The sequence below is a fragment of the Rhinatrema bivittatum genome, chromosome 5, assembly GCF_901001135.1.
Source record: "Rhinatrema bivittatum chromosome 5, aRhiBiv1.1, whole genome shotgun sequence".
Lineage (NCBI taxonomy): Eukaryota > Metazoa > Chordata > Amphibia > Gymnophiona > Rhinatrematidae > Rhinatrema > Rhinatrema bivittatum.
Window position 1 is genome coordinate 13,921,394 of NC_042619.1, and position 20,571 is coordinate 13,941,964.

At 44.5% G+C, this 20,571-nt stretch overlaps 1 protein-coding gene across 1 annotated transcript in view; it reads right to left on the minus strand.

Moving 5' to 3' along the window:
• Positions 1-373: 373 nt before the first annotated feature.
• LOC115091815 (paired mesoderm homeobox protein 2A-like) overlaps positions 374-20,571 on the minus strand; it is a 37,821-nt gene continuing 17,623 nt past the window's right edge. Inside the window, 3 exon segments of the mRNA XM_029602043.1 lie at positions 374-771; positions 774-822; positions 824-835. Coding sequence (XP_029457903.1) covers positions 401-771; positions 774-822; positions 824-835 — 432 coding nt within the window. The 3' untranslated portion in view covers positions 374-400.

Sequence of the window (20,571 nt, forward strand, 5' to 3'; positions counted from 1 at the left end):
AACTACACACCCATGTTACAGCTGCCATACGAGTGTCCCCTCCCTCTGCTGCTGCTCGGGTCATGAGAAAAAGGCAAGGGGGAGGTTTATGCCCAGCCTGCACCGAAGCCCACCCAGGGCTCTGCTTCCAGCACCAAGGAATGGATGAGGAGTCCAGGACTGGACTGGAGTGATGGATTGCTGAGGTCCCCCCAGGGAACCCCAAAACTGCACAACTGGAGAAGGGTTCTTACCCTTTCCCAAAGTGCTGGTACTGCCCGGTGCTGTCCAACCGATGGGAATCAGAGGGAGAGGAAAGCTTCAGGACCAGATGAGAACAATGCCACCCAAATGTTTGTGTTCTTTGTGTCTTTTTTTATTATATTTTTCTTGCTCTGTTTAGTTAGTTCAAGGCTTGGGCTTAGAATAGGTTTGCCTTGAGAGCGTTGGGCTTCCTGTGGAAGGAGGAGAGGACGCCAGCGAAAGGTCCAGGCACTGTTTCGGCCGGCTGCCATGCCTTCAGCAGGTCGGCTGCGTTGGCACTGCCGCTGCTGGTGGTGACTCCAGGCCAGACGGGCGCCTTTAGCGACTGGCTCCCATGGTTGGGCATCAGGCCACCGCCCGAACCAGGGCTGGGGCTCAGGCTGTTCCCTGGGCTGTTGAGGCTTCCACTGGTGGGCAGGGAGGCTGTGCTGTCGGGGGTGGGACTGCAGTTGGACTCCTTGGACTCGTCGTCTTCCGAAGAGGACCTGGCGTCGGATTTCTTATTGACGGTGGAGCTGGCGCTGCTTCTCCTTTGGAGTGGCTGCCCCTTTCCTGCTTTCGGAACTTGGCCCGGCGGTTTCTGAAACCAAACCTGCAAGACAGGACAAAAAAAGGAAAGAACTGAAGATGGGTTAGGACAAATATTAATCCCAGACATCTGCACAATAACCGCAGCCAGGGGACTCTGTCATCTCTTAAGGAGGTGCAAAGCAGAGAAGGTGCAGGAATGCAGACGGATGATGACTGCAAAGAAACCTGATTGCGGGGATTAGCACTCACTGTCCCCTGTTTTAGCATTTGTACGGCGGTGCTGTGTGAATAGACAGGGATACAATGAACAGTCCACATAAGTCACACAGGCAAAATAGTTATTTCCATGTCCCAAAGAGCTTACAATCTTGTAACAAACCGTGCACTGAAATTCTGCCCACAGTTTCTTAATGCACAAACTGAAAATAATTGAACTCCCGATGCAGTAAGCCAATGGTATGCTAATGTATCAGGAGGTTTAGCACAGCAAGCTAACCTGAAAATGTGCACAAAAGATATGTTTAGTGCACATAAAATAAGAATTATGTGGATAAAACATGTTATGTGCACACAGAGTCTTCTGTGCATGATTTAGACACGCATAACATGCGTTCAGAGCATACATTGTGCTCCTAACAGCAGTATGAACAAAATGCATTGTTTTATGTGCATAAATATTAAATATAAGACCCCCCCACACTATGAACTCCAGGTTCATCCACATAGACTAACACTAGTCCACAAACTTTACTCCACTGTGACCAGGAGTTACATTTCCAGCATTAAGAACATAAGAACATGCCATACTCGGTCTGACCAAGGGTCCATCAAGCCCAGTATCCTGTTTCCAAACAGTGGCCAATCCAGGCCATAAGAACCTAGCAGGATCCCAGGGGGTAGACAGATTCCAAGCTGCTTATCCCAGGGATGAGAAGTGGATTTCTGCAACTCTAGCATAATAACAGTTTATGGACTTTTCCTCCAAGAACTTGTCCAAACCTTTTTTTAAATGCTGCTACACTAATAGCTTTCACCACATCCTCTGACAATGAATTCCAGAGCTTAGTTATGCATTGAGTAAAAAAATATTTTCTCTTATTAGTTTTAAATGTATTACCCTAATAACTTCATTGTGTGTCCCCTGGTCTTTGTACTTTTTAAAAGAGTAAACATCTGATTAACATTTACTTGTTCCATTCCACTCATGATTTTATAGACCCTATCATATCCCCCTTCAGCCGTCTCTTCTCCAAGCTGAAGAGTCCTAACCTCTTTAGTCTTTCTTCATAGGGGAATTGTTTCCATCCCCTTTATCATTTTGGTCGCCTTTCTCTGTCCCTTTTCTAATTCTGCTAATCTCTGGAGATGTGGTGACCAGAACTGCACACAATGCTGAAGGAAAACACGAGGTGGTAAGTTCTGTGAGCCCCTCTGCGTTGGGGACTAATAGCACATGCCTTGATTAACATGTGAATTGCATGGAGGAGCACTACGCTATGGGGTTGATTTTAAAAGGTTGCGTGCGCTACCTGGCACGCGCACATGTACTCCTGATTTTATAAACTTGTGCACGCAGGCGCACGCAAGTATAAAATCCGGGGTCGGCGCGCGCTAGGGGATGCACAATCGTGCACCTTGCGCACGCCGAGCCTCGCAGCCTTCCCCCATTCCTTCCCCCTAACCTGACCTTCCCACCCCTTCCCCTAACCTTTCCACCCCCTAGCCCTACTCTAACCCCCCCCCCCCAAAAAAAATTTTGTTTTACCTTTTGCGCCTGCCTCTGACAGGCGCAAATTGCATGCACCGGACGATTGCCGGCACGCGATCTCTGACACAGTGGCAAATGGCTGTGTGCACATCTTTACTCGGGGTTGTGTACACACGTTTTGTGTGTAAAGCTCCTTGCTACATTGGAAGTACAGTTCTTTGCACAATAATTGTGCAGGTCCAGCCTACAGCACTTTATTACATCAGGGCCTCGGTGAGAGAGGAAAAGGCAATATCCAAGCAGTGCAAACGATATCCAAGCAGTGCAACGATATCCAAGCAGCGCAACGATATCCAAGCAGTGCAACGATGGAAGCAGCGGCAGTGATGCTGTGCTGGCAGAGCGCAGAGGAAGAGCTGGTACTGGGGAAACCAGTACAGCACCACCTCGATTTGCAGGCAGGACTTCAGGGCTGGGGACTCTCATTTTACTGTTGTTATCACTGCTATGTGTCCTTTTTAGCCTTGTATTTCAAACCATTTTTAAGTAATACGTTGGCTACGTGTACAACTTGCCACGACAATAAAGTTTCCTGAATCTGAAGAAGGACCACAAGGGGTGAGCAGATTCCAGAAATTGGGGACATCTCGGAGGGGGCAGAAAATGAGTGGATGAGAGAGAAGCAGGGGTCACTGCAGGGTGGCATGCACTCCCCCTCCGCCAGAGCCATAGCTCGGCAATGTGGCACCTATGGCTTATACACAACACAAGCTGGAAGACTCTGTTAAATTGCTGGGGTTTTTTAATTTAAAACACTATTATTTACAATCCAAAAATAGGCATGAATGTGGCCTAATCCCCCCCAAAGTATGATCTGTATTTAGGTGATCCTAAATCTCTACCAGTTCCAGATGCCAGTTTCTTCTGTGCTGTGCAAAATACAACGGTATCATGAGATGCCTCTCCCCTCCTCCTCTCCCTCACTTTCCAACCACTCTCATTTCCATTGGGGTAAGGTTTGTGATTGACACTTAAAACAAAACACGTGCCACATGGCAGCTGCCACTTCCTGGAAAGTTTCTACAACAAGTTTTCCTTTCTTCTGTTCAAAATCACAGAACATATAGACAGACATGGTTTAATGGAACAAAGTCAGCATGGCTTTACCCAAGGCAAGTCTTGCCTCACAAATCTGCTTGACTTTTTTGAAGGAGTTAATAAACATGTGGATAAAGGTGAACCGGTAGATGTAGTATACTTGGATTTTCAGAAGGCGTTTGATAAAGTTCCTCATGAGAGGCTTCTAGGAAAAGTAAAAAAAGTCATGGGATAGGTGGCGATGTCTTTTCGTGGATTGCAAACTGGCTAAAAGACAGGAAACAGAGAGTAGGATTAAATGGACAATTTTCTCAGTGGAAAAGGGTAACAGTGGAGTGCCTCAGGGATCTGTACTTGGACCGGTGCTTTTTTGCATTCTTACATCAAAAAATACTTTTGATCCCCCTTCTTCCTGAATATGAGCTGCAGGAGACAATGGGAACCGGTCATTTCAATAGCTGCTCCTATTCTTTGGAATGCTTTATCATGCAAATTACACGAGAAGGATTATTTGCATTTCAGAAAAAAAATAACTGAAAACTGTTTGCTCAGGCCTATATTTGATAACTAGGCTGTTGCATGGTTTTAATAGATGACATTTAAGTGAGTACACATTTTGTTTTAGATTTTGTATAGCCTGCGCGCGCCGAGCCGCACTGCCTCCCCCCGTTCCCTCCAAGGCCGCTCCGAAATCGGAGCGGCCTCGGAGGGAACTTTCCTTTGCCCTCCCCTCACCTTACCCTCCCTTCCCCTACCTAACCCACCCCCCACCCGGCCCTGTCTACACCCCCCCCTTACCTTTGTCGGGGATTTACGCCTCCCGGAGGGAGACGTAAATCCCCGCGCGCCAGCGGGCCTGCTGCGCGCCGGGCCGCGACCTGGGGGCGGGTACGGAGGGCGCGGCCATGCCCCCGGGCCATAGCCACGCCCCGTACCCGCCCCCAAAACGCAGCCGACACGCCCCCGAAACGCCGCGTCGACCGGGCCCGCCCCCCACACCCCCCCCTCCGAAAACCCCCCGGGACGTACCGAGTCCCGGGGTCTGCGCGCGCCGGTAGGCCTATGTAAAATAGGCTTACCGGCGCGCAGGGCCCTGCTCGCCTAAATCCGCCCGGTTTTGGGCGTGGAGAAGAGTGGTGGTGGTTCCACTTCACAAGACTGGTAGCACAGAGGAGGCTGGGGTGGTGAGAAAAATTAGAGAGACGCTGCTGAAGGAAAGGATAGTGAATTATCTGCAAGCTGTACCCAAGGGAGCATGGAGTCATCAGGGGAAGGTCGCTGTCAGACAAATCGATTGATTTTTTGATTGGGTGACTAGGGGAATTGGATCAAGGAAGAGCGCTCAATGTGATCTACTTGGATTTCAGCAAAGCTTTTGATATGGTCCCGCATAGCAGGCTTTGTGAATAAAATGAGAAGCTTGGGAGTTGAGCACCAAGGTGGTGGGTGTGATTACAAACTGGTTGACTGACAGGAGACAGCGTGTAATGATAAATGGAACCTTCTCTGAAGAGAGATCACGCCACAGGGATTGGTGTTGGGATCAGTTCTGTTCAATATCTTTGTGAGTGACATTACAGAAGGGATAGAAGGTAAAATTTGCCTATTTGTGGATGATACTAACATCTGCAATAGAGTGGACACGTCGAAGGAGTGCAGAGAATGAAAAGAGATTTAAGAAAGAAGTGCCAGAGTCCTGCAATCTGGGGTGCGGCAATCCAAAAGACCTGTATGTGATGGGCAGTGAAAGACGAATACACATGGACTAGGAGAGAGATCTTGGTGTGATAGTGTCCGAAGGCGGTGAAGCAATGTGACAAGGTGATAGCTAAAGCCAGAAGATTGCTGGGCTGCATAGAGAGAGGAATAACCAGAGAGAAAAAGGAGGTGGTGATGCCCTTGTACAGGTCCTTGGTGAGGCCTCACCTGGAGTACTGTGCTCAGTACTGGTGCTCATATCTCAAAAGGGACAGAGACAGGATGGAGGAGGTCCAGAGAAGGGCGACCAAAATAGTGTGGGGTCTGCATCGGAAGACTTATGAGGAGAGGCTGAAGGATCTGAATATGTACAGCCTGGAGGAGAGGAGGAGCAGGGGAGATAGGATGCAGACCTTCAGATGCCGTTCAAGTATGTATGGACTTTGAACCTTTTTCCATTGGAAAGAAAACAATAGAACTAGGGGTCATGAAATGAAACTCCAGGGGGACGACGACTCAGAATTAACGTCAGGAAATATTTCTTCATGGAGAGGGTGGTGGAGGCCTGGAATGTCCTTCCGGAGGAGGTGGTGAAAAGAAAACATTCAAAGAATGCAAACGATTATGGGATAAACACTGTGGATCTCTACAGGCTAGAATGACGACAGAAATGAGATAAGCATGCAGAGGGGTAACTTGTAGAGATTGAATCGTGTCCTCGATCGTCTTAACGATCGATTTCGGCTGGGAGGGGGAGGGAATCGTATTGTTGCCGTTTGGGTGTTTGAAATATCGTGAAAATCGTGAGCCGGCACACTAAAACCCCCTAAAACCCACCCCCGACCCTTTAAATTAAATCCCCCACCCTCCCGAACCCCCCCCCCAAATGCCTTAAATTACCTGGTGGGTCCAGCAGCGGTCCGGAACGGCAGCAGTCCAGAACGGCCTCCTGCAATTGAATTGTGTTGTCTTCAACCGGCGCCATTTTTCAAAATGGCGGCGCAAAATGGCGGCGGCCATAGACCAACACGATTCAACTGCAGGAGGTCATTCCGGACCCCTGCTGGACTTTTGGCAAGTCTTGTGGGGGTCAGGAGGCCCCCCCAAGCTGGCCAAAAGTCCCTGGGGGTCCAGCGGGGGTCCGGAAAACGATCTGCCGCGAATCGTTTTCCGTACGGAAAATGGTGCCGGCAGGAGATCGACTGCAGGAGGTCGTCAGCGGCGGTCCGGAACCCCCGCTGAGTTAAACTGAGGTAAAACAATTTTACTTTAGTTGTAACTATTGTAAATAGATCCTTCTGTAAATAAGTTCCTTTTATTTTTATGGTTGGTTCTTTATTCTCTTATTTCCTCGTACCTATCTTTCCCTCCCTCTCCTGTCTCCCTTAGCCCTCCCCTCTTTCTGGCCTGCTCCCATCCCCCGCCCCCTGTTCATTGTAATTCCTCCTTTAATTGAGTTACTTGTAAACCGGCGTGATGTGCCATACGAACGTCGGTATATTAAAAGTTGTTAAATAAAATAAATAAATAAATAAATTTAAAGGGTCGGGGGTGGGTTTTAGGGGGTTTTAGTGTGCCGGTTTTCCTGCCCTCCCCCTTCCCCCGATTTACGATTTTTTGACGATAAATCGGGGGAATTGGTATTGTATCGTGGCCCTAAAGATTTTTGACGATTTAAAATATATCGGACGATATTTTAAATCGTCAAAAAATGATTCACATCCCTAGTAACTTGCTGGTACGGCGATTACTACCCTTAGCAGAAGGCATGGAGATTCTTACCCTTAACCAATATGCTTTGAGGCTTTTAATCCAATTGCAACTTTGCTCCCCGCTCAGACAGCAGGGGGGGGGGGGGAGAGGAATTGGATTCAGATAACAACAGAGGGCCCAGACTTCCATGGTCTGGGATACTGATACATAAGAACATAAGAAATTGCCATACTGGATCAGACCGAGGGTCCATCAAGCCCAGCATCCTGTTTTCCAACAGTGGCCAATCCAAGTGCCCAAACACTAAGTAGATCCCACACTACTGATGCTAGTAATAGCAGTGGCAATTCCTCAAGCCAACACGATCAATAGCAGTCAATGGACCTCTCCTCCAAGATCCTATCCAAACCTTTTTTAAACCCAACTACACTAACTTCACTAACCACATCCTCTGGCAACAAATTCCAGAGCTTTATTGTGCGTTGAGTAAAAAGAATTTTCTGCTATTAGTTTTAAATGTGCCCCATGCTAACTTCATGGAGTGCACCCTAGTCTATTATCCGAAAGAGTAAATAACCGATTCACATTTACCCATTCTAGACCTCTCATGATTTTAAAGACCTCTATCATATCCCCCCTCAGCCGTCTCTTCTCCAAGCTGAACAGTCCTAACCTCTTCAGCCTTTCCTCATAGGAGAGCTGTTCCATCCCCTTTATCATTTTTGGTTGCCCTTCTCTGTACCTTCTCCATCGCAACTATATCTTTTTTTGAGGTGCGGCGACCAGAAATTGTACACAGTATTCAAGGTGCGGTCTCACCATGGAGCGATACAGAGGCATTATGACATTTCTGTTTTAAAAACCATTCCCTTCCTAATAATTCCTAACATTGTTTGCTTTTTTGACCTGCTGCAGCACACTGAGCCGACGATTTTAAAGTATTATCCACTATGATGCCTAGATCTTTTTCCTGGGCTCCTAATATGGAACCTAACCGTGTAACTACAGCAAGGGTTATTTTTCCCTATATGCAACACCTTGCACTTGTCCACATTAAATTTCATCTGTCATTCAGATGCCCAATCTTCCAGTCTCGCAAGGTCCTCCTGCAATTTATCCCCATCCGCTTGTGATTTAACTACTCTGAATAATTTTGTATCATCCGCAAATTTGATAACGTCACTCGTCGTATTTCTTTCCAGAGAACACGCTGTCAGGCTTGATGATGTGGCTATTCATCCAAAAAAATAGTCTTTTTTGGAAGCAGCAATTGATTATAAGTTTTTTGTGACATTCCTTTTTTTTGGGGGGAGGTAAATATATTAAAAAGCACTGGTCCAAGTACAGATCCCTGAGGCACTCTACTGTTTACCCTTTTCCACTGAGAAATTGACCATTTAATCCTATTCTCTGTTTCTTTTCTTTTAACCAGTTTGCAATCCATGAAAAACATTGCCCTCTATCCCATGACTTTTTAGTTTTCTTAGAAGCCTCTCATGAGGAGCTATTGTCAAACGCCTTCTGAAAAATCCAAATACACTACACCTACCAATTCACCTTTATCCACATGTTTATTAACTCCTTCAAAAAATGAAGCAGATTTGTGAGGCAAGACTTCCCTTGGGTAAATCCATGTTGACTTTGTTCCATTAAACCATGCCTTTCTATATGCTCTTTGATGTTGATCTTTAGAATAGTTTCCATTATTTTTCTTTGCACTGAAGTCAGGCTAACTGGTCTGTAGTTTCCCAGATCCGCCCCCTGGAGCCCTTTTTAAATATTGGGGGTATATTAACAACCCTCCAGTCTTCAGGTAAATGGATGATTTTAATGATAGGTTACAAATTTTAATTAATAGGTCTGAAATTTTTTTTCCTTCAGAACCCTGGGATGCATACCAATCCGGTCCAGGTGATTTCTCTACTCTTAGTTTGTCAATCTGGCCTACTACATCTTCTAGGTTCACAGTGATTTCGTTCAGTTCATCTGACCTCATCACCCTTGAAAATCATCTCCAGAACTGGTATCTCCCCAACATTCTCATTAGTAACCAGTATGCAGACATAAGAGAAAAAACCCAGGACTGCTTCTATGGCCAAGTCCTAAAGGGAAACAAAGAAAGCGTGCATGGGGGTAACTTGCTGGTATGGCGTTACTACCCTTAACCAAATAAACCTTGATACTGTTGATGCAACTCCAACATTGCTATCTGCTTCAATGGCAAGGGAAAGGAGAAAATGATTCAGACAGCACACAACGAGGGGCCCCGTCTTTTATGGTCTGGGGAACTGATAAGCATGGGGGGTAACCTGCACAGAGCAGCAGTTACTGCCCTTAACAGAAGCTATGAAATTACTATCCTTAACCAATAAGCCTTAATGCTTTTGATGAAACTGCAACATCGCTCTCTCCTTCGAAGGATGGGGGGTGGAAGGAAGAGGAATTTGAATTCAGAGACAACCAACACAAGCCATGACTTTTTTACAGTCTGGGGAACTGATGCTCAGACATTAAGGAAAAAAACACAGGACTGCTTCTATGGTCGAATTCATAAGCAAAGCAGGTCAAGCAGTACTGACTGATACACGGGGGTACCCTGCTCAGTGCTGCAGGTGCTGCTATGGAAGGCTTGCTGAGCAGTCCTTTTCCGCTGTCATTTCTATGACAGCCTGACTTATAACAGTTCTAGCAACTATGCACTTTACAAACGCTAAACCGTGTATATAAATTTTTAAGAGAATGTTTACAAATTTATCATGAGGTATTCTACCTGCACCTTCGCATACCCCAATGTATATCTTAATCTCTCGTCCCCCTCTTATTTTCCTCCTCCAAGTTATACATCCTTGTTATAATGTAACTTTACTCTCCTTCAAATTGTATTTACTGTTTGGTTGGTTATAGTTCCTAATTGTTTGATGTAAACCGAGCTGATTTGATTTGTATCAAGAAATTCGGTATAAAAAGCCTTTAATAAATAAATAAATATGTGCTTTTTGTATGATGATTATATGATTGTTTTGGGTAGTTTTATGGATGTTATCCACTTTGAACAATTCTATTGGGAATTAGTGTAATGCAAAAACGAATAAATAGTTAAGGATTGGGCATGATGGTTGAAATGAGAGTCCAAGGAGTGAGGAAAGAAGGCCAATAAGAAATTAGGGAAGAAGAGAGGGGGGGGGGGGAAAATGTGAGGACTGGGGGTGGGGTGAGAATGGGAGATGGAAAACTGAGTTGGTAGGTGAGAGGTTAGAAAGAGGATGGGACTGAAAGGAGAGGGGAAAGGGAGGGGAAATTTAACTGAGTGGACAGAGGAATGGAGAAAAAAGATGAAAGGGAAAGCTCAATGTAGGGAAGAGAAGAAGAGAGAAGGAGAAAAGAAAAAGAAAATGGAAAGGAGACACTGGAGGAGAATTTTAGGAGAAGACTAAAAAGAGAGATGAAGACCAACCCAATTACAAAACGAAAATGCCCAGACAACAAAGCTTGAAAAGAAAATATTTTATTTTCAGTTTACAGAGAGTGGAGTATGTCAGTTTTCTTATATTTTTGCATTTTGCTCAGAACAGGAGGACATGCATTTCTGTTTCTTATTCTTTAGTTTTACACTGCATGCAGAGTCGGGCTTCTTGGAGTTTCCATTTCAGTTTTTGGTCTGCATGTTTGTTTCTAATTTGTGCTCCATTATTTTGTATTAGGTAAGGGTCGGTCTGCGTTGTGTGTGAGCGAGTGACAGAAAGTGAAGGACTGTTAGTGTTTCGTTGTCTGCATAGAAATCTCTAGTAGTTCAGCTTGTTCCTTTTTCCCAATAGGAGGGGTAGTGGTGTACTAGGGCCTGTATTAATAGAAAGGTCCTAGGAATGTTGTTGGGAGAATTTCTGTGGATCAGGAGATGTAGGATTTATATTAGATCCCAGACTGCCCTGGGAAGGGGTTGTAGTGAGGGGTGAGAGGATAGCGTCTTGGGCTGAGCACAATATTCTGGAAGTGGTCTAAGCATGGTCACTTCACACAGGCTGATCCAGTCCTGCTTTTGCCCCCAGTTGTACTAAGTGAATTGGGGCTGGTTTTATTCCAGGACGGCGGCAACTCCCTGGCTGTTGCTGGGGAAGGATTGACTCCTATTGTGATGTGTGTTGGAAGGGGAAGAGTAGGTTCCCCTTGACTATTTCGATAAAGAGGGTGGCCAGCTCCAGAACTACCCCCGCCGCATACAACTGACCGTGGGAGAAAATTGTGTTTAAATATACTGGTCTGGGCAAGAAAGTGCAGTCTTCTCCACAGACGGAGGGATTTTAATGGTGGTTCGGTCCAGAAGCACCTCATTGAGGGCTGCTAAGGTGAGAGAATCTGAAAGGAGGGAAAAGGGGAATTTTGGGAGCTGACTGGAGTCTTTGGAGAGGTCATGTGAGTTGAGATACTTGAAGTATGAAAGAGGAACTTGAGGGGAGGGGAGAGAAGCTTCCAGACTCAGAGAAACACAGCATGCAGAGAAGAGGAAAGGGGCAGGATAGAGCTGGTCTAGGAGGGAAGTGTGACTCTTACACTAGCAGAGAAATTAAAAAGGCGAATAAATTTGGCAAAACAGTAATAGTGGAGGATTTCAGTTACCCCAGTATGGATTGGGTCAGCAACTCAATGGAACATGCTGGAGAAGTTAAGTTTCTAGCAGCTGTTCCTAGAACTGATAAGGAGCAGTTACTTTAGATCTAGGCCACAGTGAAATGCACATCAGGTTACTGTGGTGGGGCCAAAAGGCAATAGTGTTCATAATGCAATCAAATTTGACAATCACTGGAGGGAGGACATTAAGTAAAACTACTGCAGTAGCATATAAGTTTTAAAAAAAGAAGGCTATGATAAAATTAGGAAATTAGTTAGAAAGAAACTAAAAGGAGCAGTTGCAAATATCAACAGTGTACATGAGACATAGATATTATTTAAAAACACCATCTTGGAAACCCAGATAAAATGTATTCCATGCAATTAAAAAAGGGTGAAGGAAGCCCAAATAACTACCAGCAAGGAATGGAGAATAAACAGAAAATATCACATTACCTAGGTATCGATCCATGGTGTGACCTCACCTTGAGTACTGGGTGCAGTACTGGTCGCTCCATCTCATAAAAGCCAGAGCAGAACTAGAAAAGGTGCAGAGGAGGGCAACGAAATAATAAATGGGATGGAACATCTCTTTTATGATAAGAGGCTACGCAGGGTGGGGCTCTTCAGCTTGGAAAGGAGACGGCTGAGAGGGGACAGGATAGAAGTTTATAAAATCATGAGTTGGATAGAATGGGTAAACAAAAGATGGTTATTTACCCTTTCAAATAATACTTAAACAAGGGAATATTCCATGAAACTAACAACCAGCTGATTTAAAACAAAGTGTAGAAAAATATTTTTCACTTGGTATACTATCAAGCTGTGGAATCTGTTGCCAGAGGACATGGTCAGGGCAATGATCTACCAAGGTTTTAAAAGAGGTTTGGAGAAGTCCCTGGGAGGAAAAGTCCATACACATTATTAGTCAGGTAGACTAAAGAAAGCTATTGCTATCTCTGGGAGTGAGTAATAGGATCTGCTGGGTAATTGTGACCTGAACTAGCCACTGTTACAATTGAGCCCAGCATCCTAGCCAGGATGCTGGGCTCAATGAACCTTGGTCTGACCCAGAACAGTGTTTATTAAGTTCTTAAGGAGCTTGGAGAAGTGGGGGACCATTCCTAGAGAGTAAGAGAGCCTGGCTCAAGGATAGAAGAAACATTCCAAACAGAGAGTTCATAGAGAAACAGATATACTGCAAAGGTTTAATGCTTGATACAGGGATAAGGCTGTGTTTAAAAATGCTTGATCATAGACAGAGAACAAAAAAGGTTAATGCAAAGACTGGAAAAGTATGGTATCTTCCTGTGTAAGCTTTATGACTGCATGCCTATTTAAACAAATACCAGTGCTGCCTTTAAAATGCTTAATGCAGGATAAAAAGCTCAATGATCCAAGATGGCCGACCCTGCTGGTTGTGCGTGAGAGAGCTCTGTTTGGGTCTTGTCAATTTTTACCTTAAAATGCCACATTCTGCAAGAAAATGGCAGGCTAGGGAAAGGGAAGCCCTGCCTGCATCTTTACCTCCGATTTCTGGCCCGATGGACGCCCATGTTCAGCGGATCGCAGTGGATCCAGGAGTTGCCTTGCTGGGAGGCATCCGGGAAGAAGCATTGCCTGACTCCTCCCCTGAGCTTCATACCACCTTATCCCCAGAGGAACAGAGGGTTCCGGCTAACCCTGCGGAAGGTAGACCCTTTGACCAGCCCTGTGTGTGTTCTTATTACCCGAAGGTGGACAAACCTCGTGTGGCAGATCGAAGCAGATATATCAGAGATGGTTTCTGAGCTTTCTTTACCATTGCCGGGAGCCAGGGATCAGGCCAGAAGCACTGGGCCTCAGTCTCTGTGAATGGAGGAGCATAGTATTGCCTCAGATCATAAAGGCAGATCTGGTAAGACCATCAAATGTTAAACACAAATATCTTTAACCAAATGGCTCCTGTTTACAATTATTTGGGAAAATTTTGATAGCCATTAAATGTGGGAAAAAGAAGTCTTGATGAATAAGAACTCTATTGACTTATTGGACCAGGATTCAAAAAATAAATAATCTCTTCATGCCTCTTGATTAAAGAAAATCTGTTATTCTCTACAAGGTTGGAAAATATGGAGAACCTGTTAAGAGGAAAACATTTACGTTTTATAAATTTCCCCAGAGATCAACTTATTCCTCCAAAAGGACATGTGGAAAAAAATGTATGATGGAAATCCTTAAGCAGGCACTTCCTCTAGCATCACGAGTTTATTATATTCCTCCCTTTAAAGGAAGGATTTATCAGATCAGAAAGGGGTTCAAGTTCTGACTCCTGTTGTGCCTCCTCGGTTGAATCTTCCAGGTATACTTGAAACTACTCAGAAGGACTCGGTCACTCCTGCTACGTTGGTAGTCGCGTTTCTTCTTGAAGCTGACAAGGGGTGGACATTGAGGATGTTCTTTCGTTACGGTTTAGAAACCTTTATGGATCTTAAAGTTAGTATCTTCCCAGATCTGTCCAGGGTGACTCAAAAAAGAGGAAACAATTCTTACTGTTAAGGCCCAGGATTATTGAGATTGGTGCCTTGTTTTTGCTTAAAATTTCCTTGCAAATGTATTTTTAAATACCAAGGTCTTTCTTATTCTTTTTTTCTGCCAAATCAGTTTTCTTTTTTTCTTTTAAGATAAAACTACATCTGTGCTTAGCTCTTCTCCCAATTGTGACTGAGAGAGTGATATTGCTGGCAGTAAGGTTCGTATAATGTTCTAGCACTCCGTACAGCAGGTTTCTTTTCCTTTCTGTATTATCAGATTAAATGTTTGCCTGTATTGGATCCTTATATCGAGGGCTTGAATAAGAACAGAGATATTACGATTTTATGTTTTTTGTATCACGATTGTTTGTTTATGTTATCTCTGATTTCAAATCAAGATGTATCTTTTTCTTGAAATATATTTTTGTTAAACTCATAAATAATGAATACATAAAAATGCTTAATGCAAAGCAATGTATGCCTTAAACTGCCTACGAGTTTGTTTCCAGTAATTAGAGCTGATCTCCTGCTGCTTTGAAATGCTCTGTAAACCGAATGGCAGCAACGGAGGGCTATGCAATGCAGATATAGCATTGCTTTTTAAAATCTTCTAAATGCTGTAAACAAGAGGGCAGGAGAGTGAAAACATGTTTTCATACTTCTATGATCATCTACATAGTTGGGGAAAAAGAGTAAACTGTGAACAATTGTATCCGGACGGGTTAAAGATGGTGATTTCAGAGAATGGAAACTAGAAGACAGATGGAGGGGAGACGTGCCAGACTGAAAAAGGAGGACATGTTATTGCGTGGTCACACCAATAAGAGGGGAAGACCAGGGACAGTGGTGCCAATAATTGTAACGTGAAAAGGGCAGAATGCTAGGACCAGAGTGTCGTGCCCAGCCTGTATAAAGGTTGGAGACAAACGACGGGAAATTAAGTGTAGACTGGCCATCGAAAACCGAGACATGGCTGGTCGCGTGACGCACTTCTCAGCGCTGGTTTCCCCGATTCCTGTTCCCAGCAGTTACTTCATTTGCCTAGAGATCCTGTCTGCAGTGATCACCTCCTAGAGCTGATTTTCTCAGGGAAATAATTTGCATCCAACTTGTACATAGCTTAGCTTTCTATTCAATGTGCTCTTTATTACCATTTGTATTTTATGTTGTGCTGTATTGTAATCTATTTTATTATGCTAGAAGAAATATATTAATATTATAGCTAAGAAAAAATATGACCACTTTTTACCTATAATTACCCTTCTCTGATATTATTGCTATTTATATAGGAATATAACATACAGGAAACAGGGGGAGGGTGGATGAAGCCTGGTCAGTACTTTGTCACTAAACACAAGGTGTATTAGCACTCAGATATGCCATCAGAAGAAGGCCATGAGTTATCAACACTAGAATGTTCTAGCAACAGATCCCTATGATGTAGATGCAACAGTGTTTTTATCCAGTGCAAAAAGCTGACTCAGATTTATCAACGAAAATATATAAACATATGGTGGCAGAAAATGAGAGCAATGTTTGCACTGTAGGAAAGCTTGTAATCTTTTAAAATGCCACCAACACAGAGTCACACCGTGCTATCACTATGAGATCATCTGTAACCAGAATTCAACAATTTATCAGCACTAACAGATCTCACCCTGTGATCAGCATGAAGACACGCTGTCAAGTGAACAGGTACCGGCAAAACTCAACAAGCTATCAACACTGGCGATAACCTTCTCACAAAGGTGGTTATCAGTCCAAAGAGAGCCCAATGTGCTAACGACACAATGAGAAGTGAATGTGTTATGAGCACACAGATATCCTATATCCAGAATTTAATATGTTATCAGGATGCAAATACTGTAATGAAACACTCATTAGAGCTCACTCACTGCTATTTCAATAGGTTGAAACTCTAGCAAAGAAAATAATTGTTCCCAGCACAAGGATGTTTTGCCAACAAAACTCAGTGTGTTTTCAATATCAACATAGGAATATATTATCAACAGAACTGCATGAGCTAGCAACAGAGACCAAAACGGCCTTCATAGGCTTGTGGACCCAGTTCCTTGGGCCAGCTAGGGCTGGGGGGCCCTAAGGAGGCAGCAATCATGGACCCTCCGATGGGGCAGGAGTCCCATTCATTGCTCAGCAGTGACATCTACTGGCCGGGCTTGGTGCTTGTGCACCAGCTGCTGAAGGAAGCCATCGGGGCCTGGGGCCTCTATCAAAAGATCCCTCGGTGCAATCGCTGGGTCCGTGGAGGGACAAAGCATAAAATGGTGGCAAAGAAAAAAAATAGGACAAAATATAGTAACACATAAGATGCTGGCAGGAAAGGACCACTTGGTGCACCCATAGTGCCCATTCATACCGGCTGGAAGCCTGCTCCAGGTGTCCATCACCTTCTCAGTGGAAAAGTCTTCTCTCGCTTTCTTTTGAGCTCCCTACCTTCAGCTTCACATGGTGACCCCCCCTTGCCTTTGAGGATTTCATTTTATGGAAAATTCTACCTCCTGGTACTTTTTTGAAACCCGCTAGATATCTGAATTTTTTTTTCACGCTAGATCCCCTTACCCTTCTTTCTTCTGCAGGCCGCAGCTTTAATTCTGTCACAGGCCGATGCAGAAAGCTGCCTTCAGCCAAACGCACATACTCCAATACCCCTTCAGGCTGATGCAGTACCGTGCACCGGCTGCGGCGCACGGCTCAGCACGCAATTGGACGCGTGTTTTGGACGCGGGTCCATAACCCCTGATGCAAAATGGAGTTTAGCGCGTCCAAAACGCGTGTCCAACCGAGCACATAGCTAACAGCACTCATCACATGTAAAGTCCTGTCGATGAGGCTATTAGCTATTTCCCCGATGCAAAAAAAAAAAAAAAAGACGCAGATTTTTACCCTCAAAAATGAATGCTTGCCCTGGTGTAGGCATTAATTCTTCAGGAGCTCAAAATGTTTACAGAAAAGCAGAAAATACTGCTTTTCATGGCGATATTAAGTCAGAGGAACCAAAAAAAGGAGAAACCAAAAAACAATATGCTGGCAGTCAGGTTAGGAAAACAGACGCTCATAAGATTTGACGCCCAATTTTCCAAGCATCTGTTTTTCTAACCTGTGCACAGCCACAGCATGGGAAAATGGATGCTTGTTAATTGAGCGTCCCTTTTCCTACCCCGCTGACCGCCACCACCCCTGGGCGCCCACAGCTGAGGAGGTGCTAGAGCTGCAAACTTTTCCCTCGCGCCTCCTGTTTACCGAGGCAGCCGATTTAAATATTAAATTGGGCGTGCAGGAGAGGCGGATCGGCGCACGTTAAGAGAGCGGGCGCTCAATCGCGAGCACCCATTTAACGCACGCCGATATTGGATCGGTCTGATTCTGGGAGTGGAAACCTTACTGCCAGTGCAACAAGGACTTTTGCATTCACGAAATGTGCATTAAAAAATATGTGAGTCCTGCTTAGGGCCCTCGCATTGGAAATCACATGCAAATGAGAGCATTAAGCAGCACTCCCCGATGCAGAGAGGTGCGCAGGCCAAATGCAGTCACTCTTAGTGCTGGAAACGTAACTCCTGGGTCAGAGACGGGGGTTACGTTTACAACGCTGCTTCACAGGCACTGAAGATTCTTAAATACGGATCTAAAAAGCAAAAAAAAAGAACTCAGGATTTATCAGACCAACTGCTGCCACTCTCTGGCCACGGTTTCAACGCTGCCACATAGCCAGATGAGACAGTACTTATCCAAATAAGTAGCAGTGGCAAACTGCAGCCAGATGGTCAGATAAGTCAGCATGGCTGCCATTTTAGCCGATAAGCTCCGTACAGGAAAATTGCTTCTTACCTGCTGAATTTCATTCCCTTCCAGCAGATGGAGACAGAGAAACTTTTGCTGACACTGCCACATAACCTGGTGTGCCACCTGCATCCCTCAGTATTGACCTATACCCAAGCCAAGATACCAATGAGCATAACTACAAGTAACATATTCACGTCCCCTGAATGAGCAGCAGGAAGAGGAACATTAACAACATGAGAAAACTAAACGAAACCTGTGCCATTCTTCAGCCATAAGAACATAACATAAGAACATAAGAACATGCCATACTGGGTCAGACCAAGGGCCCATCAAGCCCAGCATCCTGTTTCCAACAGAGGCCAATCCAAGTCACAAGCGCCTGGCAAGTACACAAACATTAGATAAATCACAAGCTACTATTGCTTATTAATTACCATAATAGCAGTTTATGGATTTATCCTCTAGGAACTTATCCAAATCTTTTTTAAACTGAGTTATACTAACTGCTGTAACCACATCCTCTGCCAATGAATTCCAGAGCTTAACTTTGTATTGAGTGAAAAAGAATTTTCTTTGATTTGTTTTAAATGAGCTACGTTTTAACTTCATAGAGTGCCCCCTGGTCCTTCTATTATCTGAGAGAGTAAATAACCTATTTAATTTAAGTTGTTCAAGTCCTTTCATGATTTTGTAGACTTCTATCATATCCCCCCTCAGCCATCTCTTCTCCAAACTGAACAGCCCTAACCTCTTCAGCCTTTCCTCATAGGGCAGCCGTTCCATGCCCCTTATCATTTTGGTCGTCCTTCTCTGCACTTTCTCCAGTGCAGCTATATCCTTTTTGGTCAAGTGGACTCTCCAATTCTCCCCACATCAATAGGACTCTGGACTGATCTGTGGTACCACAGGAGCGAAAATTAGCAGGTAAGAACCAATTTTCCTTTTCCTGTACGTCCCTGGATCATCCAGACTTCTGGGATGTACCCAAGCTTCCCTACACAGGGAGGGACTGCAAGAGTCCTGCTTGAAGTTCATTTTCACCAAAGCCTGGACATCCAAACGATAATGCCTGGCAAAAGTGTGCAACGACTTCCAAGTAGCCACCCTACAAATCTTTTGTGGTGATACCCATTGACATTTGGCCCAGGATGCTGCCTGAGATCGAGCAGAGAAAGCCCTTAAACCCTCAGGGAAAGGACAACCTTGACAGATGTACACTGAACCTATTGCTTCCTTTAACCACTGCGCTTTGGTAGATTGTGAAGCCTTCTGTCCCTTTTTACTCCACTCCATAGCACAAAAGATGATCCGACAATTGGAAGCTATTAGTGATCTTAAGATATCGCAACAATGCCCACTTTACATCCAAGAGTCTCAACTTTCTCACGTAAGGGACTGCCACATCCAGGTTTGGGAAGGCCGGAATCTCTATCGATTGACTCAAATGGATAAGGTGCAAGGTGAAGCACATAGGGAAAAATAACCCATGCTATAGTTACACGATGTTAGGTTCCATATTAGGAGCTACCACCCAGGAAAGTGATCTAGGTGTCATAGTGGATAACACATTGAAATCATCAGCCCAGAGTGCTGCAGCAGTCAAAAAAGCAAACAGAATGTTAGGAATTATTAGGAAGGGAATGGTGAATAAAACAGAAAATGTCATAATGCCTCTGTATCGCCCCATGGTGAGACCGCACCTTGAATACTGTATACAATTCTGGTCACCGCATCTCAAAAAAAAATGTAGTTGTGATGGAGAAGGTACAGAGAAGGGCGACCAAAATGATAAGGGGAATGGAACAGCTCCCCTATGAGGAAAGACTAAAGAGGTTAGGACTTTTCAGCTTGGAGAAGAGACGGCTGAGGTGGGATATAATAGAGGTGTTTAAAATCATGAGAGGTCTAGAACGAATAGATGTGATTCGGTTATTTATGATTTCAGATAATAGAAAGACTAGGGGGCACACCATGAAGTTAGCAAGTAGCACATTTAAAACTAATCGGAGAAAGTTCCTTTTCACTCAACGCACAATTAAACTCTGGAATTTGTTGCCAGAAGATGTGGTTAGTGCAGTTAGTATAGCTGTGTTTAAAAAAGGATTGAATAAGTTCTTGGAGGAGAAGTCCATTACCTGCTATTAATTAAGTTGACTTAGAAATTAGCCACCACTATTACTAGCAACGGTAACATGGAATAGACTTAGTTTTTGGGTAATTGCCAGGTTCTTATGGCCTGGATTGGCCACTGTTGGAAACAGGATACTGGGCTTGATGGACACTTGGTCTGACCCAGTATGGCATGTTCTTATGTTCACCTTCAGGAGGAAGGAAGGAACCACACACAATGAGACTCAGGAATCCATAATTCTCAAAAAGGGCTCCCTACATTACAAAGCCTGAAGCTCCAAAATCCTTCTAATGGAACAAATTACCTCCATAAAAACCACCTTCAAGGTGAGATCTTTCATAGTTGCCCTTATAAGAGGTTTGAACAGAGCCACACACATCCCCTTAAGGACCAAGTTAAGGATCCAGGAGGGACACAACTTACACACTGGAGGATGCAAATGTCCCCCACCCCCCGAGAAAACACACCACATCCAGGTGTGCAGCTAAGGCCGCTCCCTGCATCTTGCCTCGGAGACAGCTCAACGC